Source organism: Chionomys nivalis, chromosome 7 (genome assembly GCF_950005125.1).
Source record: "Chionomys nivalis chromosome 7, mChiNiv1.1, whole genome shotgun sequence".
NCBI lineage: Eukaryota > Metazoa > Chordata > Mammalia > Rodentia > Cricetidae > Chionomys > Chionomys nivalis.
Window position 1 is genome coordinate 44,283,735 of NC_080092.1, and position 14,427 is coordinate 44,298,161.

Below are 14,427 nucleotides of genomic sequence, written 5' to 3' on the forward strand. Positions count from 1 at the left end.
GCTGTCCTGACCACCCCATACATGTCCATGGGCATACAGACATTCACAATAAATAAAGGTGCTTTTTAATACGTAAAAAACAACAGATAGAGGTAACTAACTACATAAGAACAGTGTCATTTCCAGGTTCCAATAAAAAATATGAAATTACAACTAAGATAGATTAAAACTGAGTAATAAAACACAAAGGGGGGCACACAAATAATAGCTTGATATTCATCTACATCAATCCCTGGACTCTCAAAGGACAAAACAAGTGACAATAGCAAAGAATTCATTGTTTCACCATGAATAAGTAAATAAATCCATAAGTAAATCTAAAGTACTTTAAAAAGATAGAGCCGGGCGGTGGTGGCGCACACCTTTAATCCCAGCACTCGGGAGACAGAGGCAGGCGGATCTCTGTGAGTTCGAGACCAGCCTGGTCTACAAGAGCTAGTTCCAGGACAGGCTCCAAAGCCACAGAGAAACCCTGTCTCGAAAAACAAAAAAACAACAACAAAAAAAAGATAGAATGATCTAAACTTGCCTGGCCCTGGAACAAATTCCTATTCAATTAAATTCAAAGAAACAAGTTAACTTCTTCTTTATCTTGAGGAAAATCCAGCATTTCCAGTTCACTATGTATTTGTTTTTATGCACATGAGTGTTTGCCTACATGTATATATGCGCACCACATGTGTACCTGGTGCCCTTGGAGGCCAAGAGGGCATTAGATCCATTAGAACCGGAGTTACAGATAGCTGTGTGCTGGCATATGGGTGCTGGGAACCAAATGTGGGCTTCTACAAACACAAAAAGCACTCTTAACCACCCAGTCTGATCTCTCCAGTCCCAAGGTTACTTTTTTTTCCAATGCCACCTGGACCAGGCGATGCTGTCACAAGCCTTTAATCCCAGCACTCAGGAGGCAGAGGCAGGAGGATCTGTGAGTTCGAGGCCAGCCTGGTGTACAAACGAGTTCCAGGACAGGCTACAAAGCTACTCAGAGAAACCCTGTCTTGAAAAACAACAACAAACTATGTATTATCTACTCCTCCTCTTCCTTTTTTGTGACACCATCTCTCTATTTAGACCTTTTCTGGCCTGAAACTCACTATGTAGACGGATCTGGCCTCAAACTCAGAGAGATCTGTAATTATCATTAAGATCACCATGCCAGGCAATATATTCTTTTTTAAATTCATGAGAATCATAGCTATATAAATATATTAGCAACAGGTATATTCTGATGTTGTAATGTGAATATGTTGTAATGTGAATTTTTTTCTAACTGCACCATGAGAGATTTGCAGATAAACCATTTCTATCTCACAGAAACACAATCCTTTTCATCTGTTTAAAATAATTTAATAACTTTTTTTTAAAACAGGGTCATAAAAATTCCAAGTTGGCTTCAATATATAACTGTGGACAACCTTGAACTTGTAATCTAGCTGTGGACAACCTTGAACTTGTAATCTTCCTGCCTCCGGCTCCTAAGTGGGCAAGTGTCTGCTTTTATGTGGTGCTGGGGAAATCAAACCTGGAGCTACAGGCATGTTAGCTGAGCTCTCTACCAACTGGGCTGCAGCTCCTGTTCAATTTCTTAACTGCTAACTCTGTCTAGCCTCACAACCACGAAAGCTGTGCGGTCAGGTTTTTCTCATGTTACAGATGAGGAAACAGAAACACGGAAAGGTTGAACATGCCTAAACGCCAATTAATGGCAGGGACCATCGTGATTCTTAGTATTAGAGTAGCTCGGGACAAGTATTACAACATATGGCGAGTCTCTTCTAAGAGAGAAGTGTTTTGGTATGGCAGGTAATCACTTTCTAGATATGTATAAACACACACACACACATACGTGCAAACACACTTTGATTTTTCACTAACAGGTGCACTTAAGACAAAGCAACTGGAAGCAATAAATATTAAAATACACTAAACTGCCACCGGATTTTTTTTTTTTTTTTTTGAGACAGGGTTTCTCTGTAGCTTTGGAGCCTGTCCTGGAACTAGCTCTTGTAGACCAGGCTGACCTCGAACTCACAGAGATCTGCCTGCCTCTGCCTCCCGAATGCTGGGATTAAAGGCATGCGCCACCACCGCCCGGCTAACTGCCACCGAATTTTAATAGAATAAGAAAATAAGATTTCTCTTTAGTAAGTTAGCTTTATTTTTTCTGTAATTCTTATCCATAGCTAAATGTGAACTAGTTCATCCAATAAACTTATGAGAGGATATATTAAAACATTTCCTCAAAATACTAAAACCTAAACAGTATGCCAGGTATGGCGGTGCAAGCATGCAATTCCTGCACCAGTTACGTGAGGAGTTCCAGGCCAGCGAGTCCTAGAGACTTAGACGGTCTCAAAAAAAAATAATAAATTAATTAATTTAAAACATCAACTCTCCGCTTATCCACCAGCTATTCCATGTGACTCAGAATCAGCAGAAACTGTTCATGAAGATACCCTGGAACAAATGAACGAATGGGCAGGCATTTTTAAATCCCAGGCCTGTGGCTCTTTGCAGACAGCCCCTTTCAGCCTCCCATCATGCTCTCATCAGGGTGCACACAAGGAATGTAAATTTCAAATATTAGAGGATATAATTAGGGTCGCAAATCTGATGCAGGTGAATATACTAATCCCAAAGATTAAAATTACCCACAGCGCTACTCTGTTAACTGTTGAACAGGCACCGTGGCAGACGACCTGGCCAATACTCTTCACAGCCATCATTTCTTCCCATCTACTTCTTTTCATACATCCCTGATCCGCACTAATTCTAAGAACAGTGTCCTTTCCGTTAAGGTTGCTTTCTCAGTTTCTCAAATCGCGGTCGTCGTTGTCTCCCAAAAAAAAAAAAAAAAAAAGAGGGTGCACTCTCCCACTTGGCACAAGAAAACACCAATAACAAACGGCAGGAGGCAGAGGGTGCTGCTCTTTGCATCCGCACCGCTACCAACCCTTCGCCATTATACCTCAAGCGGGCCAGTTAGAAAGGTGAACTAGTTTGCTCTTCACACACTTGCCCATCGCTGTCACCCTCCTTAACCCCTTTCACGCTCGCCAGGCAGCCACCAACTCTCCCTGAGAGTGGGCCTCGGCGGGTCACCTGCGCCGGCCCCACCCGGGGACCCTCCATCCCCGCACCCCCTCCGCCAGCTCCGCAGGCACCACACGCCCCCTCCCCACAGGGCAGATACCTCAGGCCGACGTCTGCCCGCCTGAGGCCATTCTTCCTCCAAACTCCAGGAGCCTCCACTCGCCTTAGCCCGAACTCCCCGCCGCGCCCGACTCGCCTCTGGGTGGCCGGGAGGAAGAGACCGGCGGCTCGGACGGCTCCCAACCCAGCGCAGTTCGCGACGCCCCCGGCCCGGCCGAGAAGCCGCCTCCGGCACTGGCGCCCTAGGAGCCCTCGGAAGCTCCCGGGCGAGCAGGGCCCCGAGGCCGGGGCTGCAGGCACCGGGCCTACTCACCCGGAGCTGGCGGAGTGTGGGAGCCGGCGCGCCCCACGGCCGGACGAGCGGGGCGCGGCCCCCCGGCGCGCGGCCCTCCGCCCGGCCCCTCGCTCGGCACGGCGAGCTGGGCGCTCACTCCGGCCGCCGCCGCAGCTTCGCCACCTTAGCCGCCATCTTGCCTCAACCCCTTTCCCTCCCCCTCAGGCCGGGCGGCCGCGCTGAGGCGGCTCCGACGCGGGCTCCTCCTCCTTCCGGAGGGTTGGGGAGACGACTCCCTCCCCGGGCGGAGCGCCGGGCTTACCTCGGCCTCGCTTCCTGGGTCGTGGGTGCCGCGCCGGTTCCGTTCAGGTTGTCCCTCATACTCACACCCGCTCCGGCAGCGCTGCCTCGGGCCCGACCCGCCGCGTCCGCCATCGCGCACTCTGCCTGGAGCTCCACCGCGAGCTGCCGCTCCCGCGCGCCCGGGGCCTTCCCCCTCAGGCGTGGGAAAGGACCTGGCGCGAGGCTAACCTTGCGACCCCTGCGCGCCGCCGGAGCGGTTGTTCGCTCCCAGCTGGAGAGAGAAGCCCGAGTCCACGTGGCCAAGGATGCACGTTAATTTCACACCAAGTCTTCACCGGAATGGCGGGCTAGGCCTTCTCCGCGGCTTGGCTCCTTAACCGCTACCTCTTCGGAGACTTGAGGGGGCTCCTGACCGCACTCTGACCCTTACTCTTCTAGCGAAATGACATTTCCTCCTAGCGGCACACTTTTCCTCGAACAAAGTGTGACCCGCTCCGGAAAACTTTTACCCGGGTGGCGGGCTGTGTATACGATATCTTGGGTCGTAAGAAGTGGGTTAGGAAGGGAGTTGAAACGAGGGAACTCTTCCTACCAAACAGTGAAGTTTATTTTCTGAGGCTCCCGTTTCGGCCGGCGTGCCGTGACACGCCTTTAGTCCCAGCTCGGGAGGCAGAGGAATGAGGATCTTTGCAAATTCGAGACCAGTCTGGTCTTCATAGTGAATTCAGGGGCCCCCGGGGGTACACACTGAGAGACGCTATCTCCAAGTGATTTTTAAATGCTTCCTTTTAAGCACACTGAACGGTAGGAACAGATACCAGCACAGAGTTCTTCCGGCTTAGCCCTGTAACTGCAGCAGGTACCGGGATTGGCCACGGCTATGTCAAAGACGCCAGGGCGGGCGCAGTATGGGTGGAAGTTTCCACGTGAGCCCACGAATCTCGCCGATGTCCAGCCACGGAGCACTTAAGCACGGAACGCAGTTGCAGCGGGTTCAGTTTTCCCGCAGGAGCCCGAGTCCACCCCCCAGCCTTCCCTTCTGCGCAGGCGCGGTGTCACTTACCCGGCATGGAAGTAGTGGGTCTCTTGTGTGCGGTGGCGGTGGCTGTCCTGACTTGGGGCTTCCTCCGGGTTCGGAACTCGGCGGAACGAATGAGGTCTCCGGAGCAGGCGGGCCTGCCGGGAGCCGGAAGCCGGGCCCTTCTGGTGATCGCGCACCCGGACGATGAAGCCATGTTCTTTGCTCCCACGGTGCTAGGCTTGGCCCGCCTCGGGCAGCGGGTGTTCTTGCTCTGCTTCTCCGCAGGTAGGAGCCGGGTTAGGGAACTAACCGATCTCAATTACTTCTTCCCGAAAGGTTTTCTTTAGGTATAGCTAGGTATACACACCCAAGGTCCTTTTCTTGTGCTCGTCGCTGGCTTGGACAGAAACAGCCGGCTTCCCAGACAGGTTGTAGAACCCCGAGCGAATCCCACTCTTCCCCAGCCAAACTGAGGAGCAGAAAAGCGGTTGCTCTTCGTTGGTTCCATTCAGTACCTGCACGTTCCTTTGGGAACTGCGACTGTACTGAGTGCTTTGTCTTTTTAAGACAGTCTCACTGCAGTCTAGCTGCCCCAGTACGGGGATTACAGATGTGAGCCGATAGATGTGCCTGACCTTTTATCCGGAGGAACCATCTATTTACAGAAGGATCAAATAGAATCTTGCACCAAACAATCTGAGCTGTGTGCTCTCTGCCCAGCCCACCAAGTTTCTTTCCTAAAAACAGCAAAAGATGTTCCTGCTACTTTGAAATTCGTTCTGCGCTACGAAAATATATAGTCAGATTGGAAGTTAGCTCAGGTGACTAGGTAGAAACTACTTAATTTTAGAGTTCATCTCCACCCAGCTTTCATTAAGAGAACACTTCAAAAGTAAGACTTGTGTTATGATACAAAACAAGAAAAAAATGACACTTAAGTATGATGATTGCACGACTTAAACTGTATACATACAGTGGCTAAATTTTATGATATATCAAATTATACCTCAATAAAGTTGATTTTCAAAATTGCCCATGACCTCTTTTCCCATGTAGTTGTGTGTCATTCCAGGTCATTTTTAATTACAGATCTTTCACAGAAATCGCCATTTAAACATTCCTTTTTATTTACTTAGTATGTGTTTAGTATATATTTATGCTAGACCTTATTCTAGATCACTCTCATCAGGATTGATTTATGCAATTGGCTGAATTTGGGGAAGCTGTTGGTTTTGAAACAGTGCTAATGCAGATTTATTAAGGAAAAGTGAGAAAGAATCCTGAAAGTAGGGAGGCTCCAAGGAAGGAGTACTGCTTTTTTTAAGACTTTTGCCTATATGCATGTATGTGCACCGCATGTATTCCTGGTGCCCACAAAGACCAAAAGAATGTCAGGTTCCCTGGAACTGGAGTTACAGCCAGTTGTGAACCCCTGTAACACTGCTGGGAACTGAACTCTTGCCCTCTGGAAGAGCATGTAATGAGAGAACCACTGAGACATCTCTCCTGCCCCTCTGTCTTATTAATGTTTTATATTACAATTACTAGAATTGAATTATATGCAAATTTGTTTCAAGATTTGCATCAAACCCTGTATTTATTTGCAAGACAGTATGGAGCACTGTGTCCTCTAATATTAATATTTAATATTTATATTTTCTTGATTATTTCCAATAGGTCATAAAAATTTGGGACCAGAAGTCAATTCGTCTTTTTTTTCCAGTTCTTAGATTTGAGCTCAAGGTCTCAAACATGCTAGATACCTATCCTCCCAAATCTTTTTCTAATAAAGGATATAGGCATTCACTTGACAATCAGTACTTCTATTGTCTTTCTTTCCTCTGAATCCAACTTGCCATTTTAAATTGGTCACTGTTGTAAAAAGCAAGAAAGTAAATTGGGTGTGGTGGTGCACGCCTCCCAGTACTTGGTAGGCAGAGGCGGGTGGGTCTTTGTGAGGTCGAGGACAGCCTAGTCTACAGCATGAGTTCCAGGACAGCCAAAAAAATACTCAGAGAAACTGAACCCTGTCTTGAAAAACAAAACAAAAAAATCTACATTACACTGCCTTGGAGCTGGAGAGATGACTCAGCAGTTAAGAGCACTGGCTGTTCTCCCAGAGAACCCAGGTTCGATTCCCAACACCCACGTGGTGGTTCACAACTGTCTAACTCCAGTTCCAGGGACTCTTGACACCATACCAAATGTACATAAAATAAAGTTAAGTAAATTTTGGGGGAGGAAGCAAGAAAGTAGTGTTGTCGTGCTTAATTCAGTATAGTGAAAACTATCAATAAAATGGAGAAATCACAGTGGTCAGGAAATCGAGAAGAGCATTAATTCTCTTTTCAAATGCTTTCCTTAAAAGAAGGCTCTAAATAGGTTTTCTTTTGATCTGAGCTTGAAGAAAGAAGACTACTTAGGGAGCAGGAATGATTCTTCTAAGCCCTACTACATAAGCCTTGCACTTGCGCAAATAGCTTATCCCAACTACATCCTCAGTTCAAGGAGAAGGGAGAAGCAAGAAAAAGGGTTTTGTTTTGGTGGTGGTGACTCAATTGTCCCCAGCCATCCCTTAAGACGACACTGTTATTTCCATTTTACAAATAGACACTGAATGACCGGGACTTGAACATGAAGGAGCCAAGGCCCTGTGGCCAGCTCTGCTCTAAAACACTACGCCCAGGCCGCCCAGTCACTTTGTGTGTCATTGCATGAAATAGCTTAAACTGATTTCAAGAAACATTATTTCATCAAACTTTTCTTAATCTATTACAGTATCTGTGGAGAGAGGAGCCTGCGTGCATGGCCCACAGATGTTTCTCAGAAGACAGCCTGCAGGCGTCAGTTCTCTCCTTCCACTTTAGGGCTCCCTGGAATTGAATTCAGGTCGGCAGACTTGGCGTCAAGTGCCTTTACCCACTGAGCCATCTGTCTGGCCCCAAGCCACTATTTAAGAAATTTTTAAAAAGGGGGGGTGCTGGAAAGATGGCTCAGCAGTTAAGAGAGCTTACTACTCTTGTGAGGGACTGGAGTTTGATCCCCAGCACAAACTTCAGGAGGCTTCCAACAGCCTATTTCTCCAGCTCCTAAGGATTCAACACCCTCCCCTGGCCTATGCATGCACCTGAACTAGATGTACTTACTATTCCACCCCATGGCACACACATAGACACAAAGCTAAAATTGAAGCTGGTCACGGGAGCATACACATTTAATCTCAGCACAGGCAGTTGATTTTGAGGCCAGCCTGATATACAAAGTGAGTTCTAGGACAAACCGGGCTACATAGGGAGACTGTGTCTCAAAAAAATCAAATCTTTTTGAAAAGGGTATGCTAGCACATCTTTAGTATTAGCACATAGGAGGGAAAGCAGGTGGGTTTCTGAGTTCAAGACTGGCCTGGTCGGATCTCTGTGAGTTCGAGACCAGCCTGGTCTACAGAGCTAGTTCCAGGACAGGCTCCAAAGCCACAGAGAAACCCTGTCTCGAAAAACCAAAAAAAAAAAAAAAAAAAAAACTGGCCTGGTTTACATAAAAGCTTTCCAGGACAGCCAGGGTTACATAGAAAGACCCTTTCTCAAAAAGTAAATAAAATAATCTACCTGTTTTAGACAGTTCATTCTGACAGCTGTATGGGAATGGTTTGATAGAAAAGACTAGAACCATGGAAGTCAACACTTCCCCTCTAGATTGTATCAGTAGCTCATGTGAGGTTGTATTCTACTGTGTGTGTGTACATATTCTCCAAACTCCTCTTATAGTAAGTCTGAGATACTGCCCCCCCCCTTTGGAAAAACAAATGTGTGTGTGTGTGTGTGTGTGTGTGGTTTTTCAAGACAGGGTTTATCTGTGTAGCCCTGGCTGTACTGGAACTCACTTTGTAAACCAGGCTGGCCTCGAACTCATAGAGATCCACCTGTCTCTGCCTCCTGATTACTGAGATCAAAGGCATGCGCCACCACTGCCTGGCTTGAAAAGATAATTTTATTTGTACAGTTATTGTGTCTGTGTATATGTCTGTGTACCACTGCATGTGTGGTGCCCATGGAGGTCAGAAGAGGGCATTAGATCCCCCAGAACTAGAGTTACAGATGGTTGTGAGCCTCCAAGTGAGTGCTTGGAACTGAACTCAGATTCTATGGAAAAGGTAAGTGTTCTTTAACAGCTGAGCCATCTGTCCTGTCCTGACATCTCTGTTTTAAGTACTGTAACTTTAAAAAGACATTTTTTTCTGTGTGGCAGAGGTCAGAGGACAAGCTCATGGAGGGATTCTCTTCTTCCACTGTTACATGGATTCCAGGGTTCAAGCAGGTCACCAGGCTCAGGGCTTACTGCTAAGCTGTCTCACCAGCCAAATGACTGAAACTTTTTAGCAGTTACCCAATATGATCAAACAAACCTCTGATTGCTGCTATTCAGAGTGTGCTCACTTGTTTGGCCTTTTTTCCCCCTTCCTAAATAAATAAATTTTCAGAATGAGGTTGGTCATATTCAAGAAGAAACTTTACTGGCATTTTCCCCCATTGGAATTTCACTGACTTTCTGTCACAAGAGGACATATTTACAACATAAATTCTTTCTGGCTATCATTTTATGATGTCTCATTTATATTGGCTTTCTTTCATATCTGTTAAGAGTCTTGTTTGGTTCTGGTTTCTGTGCTGGGCTTGAGCCCAGGGCATTGAGCATGCTAAGCATGGATTCTACCACTGACCTACACCCCAGTCTTTTAGTATTGCAGTGTTATCCGGGCCAGTTTCAAACTTGTGATTGCTCTGCTGGGCCTCCTGAGCAGCTGAGACTGTAGGCACATTCCACCATATCTGGCTGTTAATGGTGTTACATTTAGGTCTTGCATATTGAGATGGTATTTATGCAGTTCTGTCCTTCAATCTGTTTCTCTTGTTATAATCTGTTATGCTCTCATACTTGATATCTTAAATCATTTCTTTACTCAAATAAACCTCCTAAACTCCCAATCAGTCGTTATGTCTGATTCTGTTCTTTTTTTCTTACAACTTATTCTGGGTTTCTACATGTATGCTTTGGGATTTTGGTTTGGTTTGGTTTGGTTTGGTTTTGGTTTTTCGAGACAGGGTTTCTGTAAAAACCTGGAACTAGCTCTTGTAGGCCAGGCTGGCCTCGAACTCACAGAGATCCACCTGCCTCTGCTTCCCGAGTGCTGGGATTAAAGGTGTGCACCACCACCACCCTGCTTGATTCTCTTTTTCTAATATTTATTTTGTATGTGTGGGTGGGTGGTTATGTTTAGGTAGTATATGTGCACATGTATGTGCTAATAATACACATGCAGAAACCAGAGGAGGACATCAAGTAATCTGTTTTATAACTCTGCCTCATTCCTCTTGAGACAAGGTCTCTTGCTGAACCTGGAGTAGGCTGTCAGTCAGCAAGCCTCACAAAACCTGTCTCCACCCCTCTCCAGCAGTAGGGTTACAGGCATCGTGGCCATGTGGATTTCATATGTGGGTGCTAGGGGTTCAAACCCAAGTCCTGCTACATGAGTAGCAAGCACTCTTATCCACTGAGTCATCTGCCCAACCCCTGTTGACCTAAAGCCATTGCCTGCCTCAGATCACTCCAAATTATCAACCTGATTTTTTTTTTCAGGCCAAAGAGGTAGTATAAGTTGAGGGTCCAACCCCAAATGTCTCGCATACAGTCAGCACAGTATCGCCCATCCACTATATTGAGAGCCTCCAAACTGGGAATTGCAATCACCTTAAGATTTTCCTCTTCTTGCATATCGGGATGCTGGGACTTAGCTCGCGATTTCAATTAGAACATCCACATATGATGTATCCAAAAGACTTTCTGCTTCTTTACAACCCAGCGACTGGGTTCCCAGGCAGGTGTCCTGAGAGAGAATCTAAGACAGCCATGTTGTCTTTCATGACCAGCTTTAGAAATCCTGCGGTGTCTCTTCTGCTACATTTTCCTTGTTGAAGTAGCCACATGTCTCTTCTAGGAGGTCGAAGAAGAGAGGTGGATGCCGTCTGTGGATGAGGAGCATCAAGCTCTGGAAATTCATGCGGGTTGAGATGTTGAGTCACTCACACCGAGGAAAGTCGAGTGGGAGTTTAAGAAATCGGGGGGGGGGGGAGTAAATGCTCTTCATGTTTTGCCTTCTACTCAAACCAAGTCTAAGCACCTCAGTCTAGGGTGGACGCTTTGGTTGGTGTCCTCATCCAATGAAGGTATAGGCTTCTGAAGGTCCTTCTGTAATGGATGTCCCCTCGTTTGGAGCAAAGCTCTAAGCTTGACTTGAGAGCAAGGCTGTACGGATGCTCTCTGAGTGCCCTGCGTCTGTTATGTAATCCCTCGGGATCCACACTATTTTTGTTTCCGTCCTTCAGATATAGCCCTTACTTTCCTGCTATGTCAGTCTCAGATTCGCAAACGTGTTTGCCATTTATCTCACGTGGTCAGATATGCTCAGAGAGTTTCGTCAGGCAGATTTCCTAAAATAAAGCTTACTGGGTTATTTTAGATAATTCCTTTTTGATCACTAGCAAGTCTTTACCGAATTTCTTCTTGAGAAACATTTGAACTCAGCCTCAAAAGGGGCGATCTAAGCCACGTGTGACGGCACAGACCTGTAATCCAGGCAGAGGGGTCAGGAGTTCAAGGTTATCCTCACCACACATAGTGATTTAAGACCAGCCTGGGTCACAGAAGACCTTGCCTTAGCAAGAGAGAGAGCGAAAGTGACAGTTTAACCTATTCTTCTAACCCAATGCATTTGAAGTTTCTTTTTCAAAAAAATCTTAAGTATTGATTTTTTTTAGGTTTTTACATAAATAAGTGTAAGTTCATAAAGGAAATTGTGCTGTCTTGCTGTTTATTTACTTAGTTGGGGTGTTTTGGTTTGGTTTGGTTTTGGTTTTTTGAGACAGGGTTTCTCTGTAGCTTTAGAGCCTATCCTGGCACTCGCTCTGTAGACCAGGCTGGCCTCGAACCCACAGAGATCCGCCTGCCCCTGCCTCCCTAGTTCTGGGATTAAAGGTGTGTGCCACCACCACCCGGCGGGGTGTTTTGTTTTTTCATTTTGCTTTTACAGCACTGGAGACTGAGTCTAGTATCTCTATACTGAGCTGCATCCCCAGCTGAATTAGATTTGGAAAAGTACTTTTGGTTTTGTGTGTGTGGTATGTGTGTGCTTGTGTGTGTGTGTTGATGTAAGGTCTCATATAATTGAGGCTGGCCTCAAACCCACCATGTAGCTGTAGAAATCCCTAAACTTCTGATCCTTCTGCCTCCACCTCCCAAGTCAGGAGTCAGCCCCAGGGCATCGTGCTTGCTAGCCAAGCACTCCAGCAACTGAGCCAGATCTCAACCCCTGAGTTAGATTTGTAGGTGTAATACTGGAAGATTTGATTAAACTATAGAAAACTATAATAGAAATTATTGTAAACCATGCTATTGCGGTGTTGAGGAAACTTTTTTGTTTTTTGAGACAGGGTTTCTCTGTGTATCCCTGTCTGTCCTGGAACTAGCTCTTGTAGACCAGGCTGGCCTCAAACTCACAGAGATCCGCCTGCCTCTGCCTCCCAGTGTTGGAATTAAAGGGATGTGCCACCACTGCCCGGCATGCAAAGAGAAATTCTACAGTGACAAGTGGCACCTCCGAACTGTGTAAAGATTCATGTGTGGAAAAAAGAGACGGCAGCTCTTTGATTACTCCGATAGGAGTGTGGAATAGATGCGCTCACCACAAGATTCTTCAGGAGCCTTGACGAACTTGGTATTGGAAATACTTTTTACAACTTCACCTAGTGAACACTGAAATACTTTTTATAACTTCACCTCAGGGAGCACTGAAATACTTTTTATAACTTCGCCTCAGGGAGGACTGTTCTCCTCACTGAGACACATAAGCCTATAATCATGAGGAAAAGGCCCTCAGCATGCTTGGCTTTGTTAATGACCATCTGTAAGGTATAGGTCAGAGAAACTAAACAAAATTACTATTTCTGGGGGTAAAAATACAAATATAGTGCAACCTTTTGGGAAAAGCCACAGCACTCACAAGTATGGCCCAGACTGGCTGGTGATAATGTATATGGCAGTGCTCCCCGGCATAGCTGTGTGGCTCTGTACCCCGTGCTCCCTGGTTTAGCCGTTTGGCTCTAAACCCCGTGCTCCCTGGCTTAGCCGTGTGGCTCTGTACCCCATGCTCCCTGGTATAACCGTATTGCTCTGTACCCGGTGCTCCACGGCTTAGCTGTGTGGATCTGTACTCCGTGCTCCCTGGCGTAGCCATGTGGCTCTGTACCCGGTGCTTCTTTTTAGGGACTAGAGATGGCTCAATAGTTATGAGCACCTGATTCTCTTCCAGAGAACCTGAGTTCTGCACTGGACCCATGTCAGGTGATTCAAAGCCACCTGTAACTCCAGCTCCAGGGAATCTGACACCCTCTTCTGGCCTCTTCAGGCACTGAACAAACCCACACACATACACACACTAAAAAAATAAATTTTATAATTGTTCTACCAAATTTAAAGGTGTAATTTGTATTTTATGATAACTCAACATTTTTTTTATTTTCTCGCGTTTATTTATTTAGTGCATGTATGTATGTGTATGGGCCTGTATGCCATACCGGGGTTAACAAACTCTATGTCTCCTTCCACCCTGAGTCTTGATGATCAAACTCAGGTCATCTGACTGGGCAGGAAGGATGTTTACCTGCTGAACCATATTACCCGCCTCCTTGGAAGAGTTTTATTGAGTGAAACTCTAGCTTCTGTTTCTAATGTTTCTTTCATTTGTGCCATAAATATTTATGACATAAAACTCACTATTTTGAATTTCTTAAATGTTCTACTGAGCAGTAGCAAGTACCTTCCCAAGATTTTGTAACCATCACCCCTATTTCATCATTCCAAAGAGAAACTCTGTAACCCGTTGAGCAATAACTCCCCATTCCTTCCTTCCGCTAGCCTCTGTGACTACAATTCTACTTACGTTTCTGGGGTTTGCCTGCTTGGGAGCCCTATATAAGCAGAATCAGGCAGTCATTGTTACTTTATACATGGCTTATATTACCTTAATATTTTTAAAGTCCACCAATATTGTAGCATGTTTCAGAACATTGTTTTGTTTACATCAGGATCTCACCATGTAGCCCAGGCTAGCCTCAAATTCACAATTCCCCTGTCTTAGCTCCCAGAATTATGGCTTAGGCCACCATGCTCATCTTCTTTATTCCTATTTGGTGGATGAGGCAGGAGCTATATTGAACCCAGGACCTCACACATGAGAGGCAAATACTCAGCCACTGAGCTGTATTCCAGCCCCACGTCATTTGTTTTCCTGACTGAAGAATGTTTTTGTTCTGTGTAGGTATCATATTTTTTTCATCCTTCTGTTGATGCTGCTTACTTGGATTTTTGTACTCTGGCTGTTGTGAATAATGACGCTACAAACATTGTTATTAAGTATCTATTGGCATAATTGCTTCTAATTCTTATTCTTTAAAGTGGATTCTTGTAAATGTAACTGTTGAGTCACATTGTGATACAGAGTTTAAATTTCTTTTTTTCTTTTCTTTTCTTTTTTTTTTTTTTTGGTTTGGTTTTTCGAGACAGGGTTTCTTTGTAGCTTTGGAACCTGTCCTGGAACTAGCTCTTGTAAACCAGGTTGGCC

The 14,427-nt window shown here is 45.7% G+C and overlaps 2 protein-coding genes across 27 annotated transcripts in view; one reads left to right on the forward strand and one right to left on the reverse strand.

Annotated features, from left to right (window-relative positions):
- Ncor1 (nuclear receptor corepressor 1) overlaps positions 1–3,796 on the reverse strand; it is a 157,509-nt gene extending 153,713 nt beyond the window's left edge. For 20 of the 23 annotated variants that reach the window (XM_057775724.1, XM_057775719.1, XM_057775717.1 and 17 more), the window contains exon 1: positions 3,197–3,634. The gene's annotated coding sequence lies outside the window, so the exon portion shown is untranslated. Of the gene's footprint in view, positions 1–2,658; positions 2,677–3,196; positions 3,635–3,752 lie in introns of those variants that run through there. The other 3 variants (XM_057775703.1, XM_057775702.1, XM_057775704.1) reach the window with 3 other exon arrangements.
- A 268-nt stretch (positions 3,797–4,064) lies between these two features.
- Pigl (phosphatidylinositol glycan anchor biosynthesis class L) overlaps positions 4,065–14,427 on the forward strand; it is an 80,124-nt gene continuing 69,761 nt past the window's right edge. For all 4 annotated transcript variants that reach the window (XM_057775731.1, XM_057775733.1, XM_057775730.1 and 1 more), the window contains exon 1: positions 4,065–5,039. In XM_057775731.1, the coding sequence (XP_057631714.1) occupies positions 4,802–5,039 (238 nt within the window). In that variant the 5' untranslated portion in view covers positions 4,065–4,801. The remainder of the gene's footprint in view (positions 5,040–14,427) is intronic.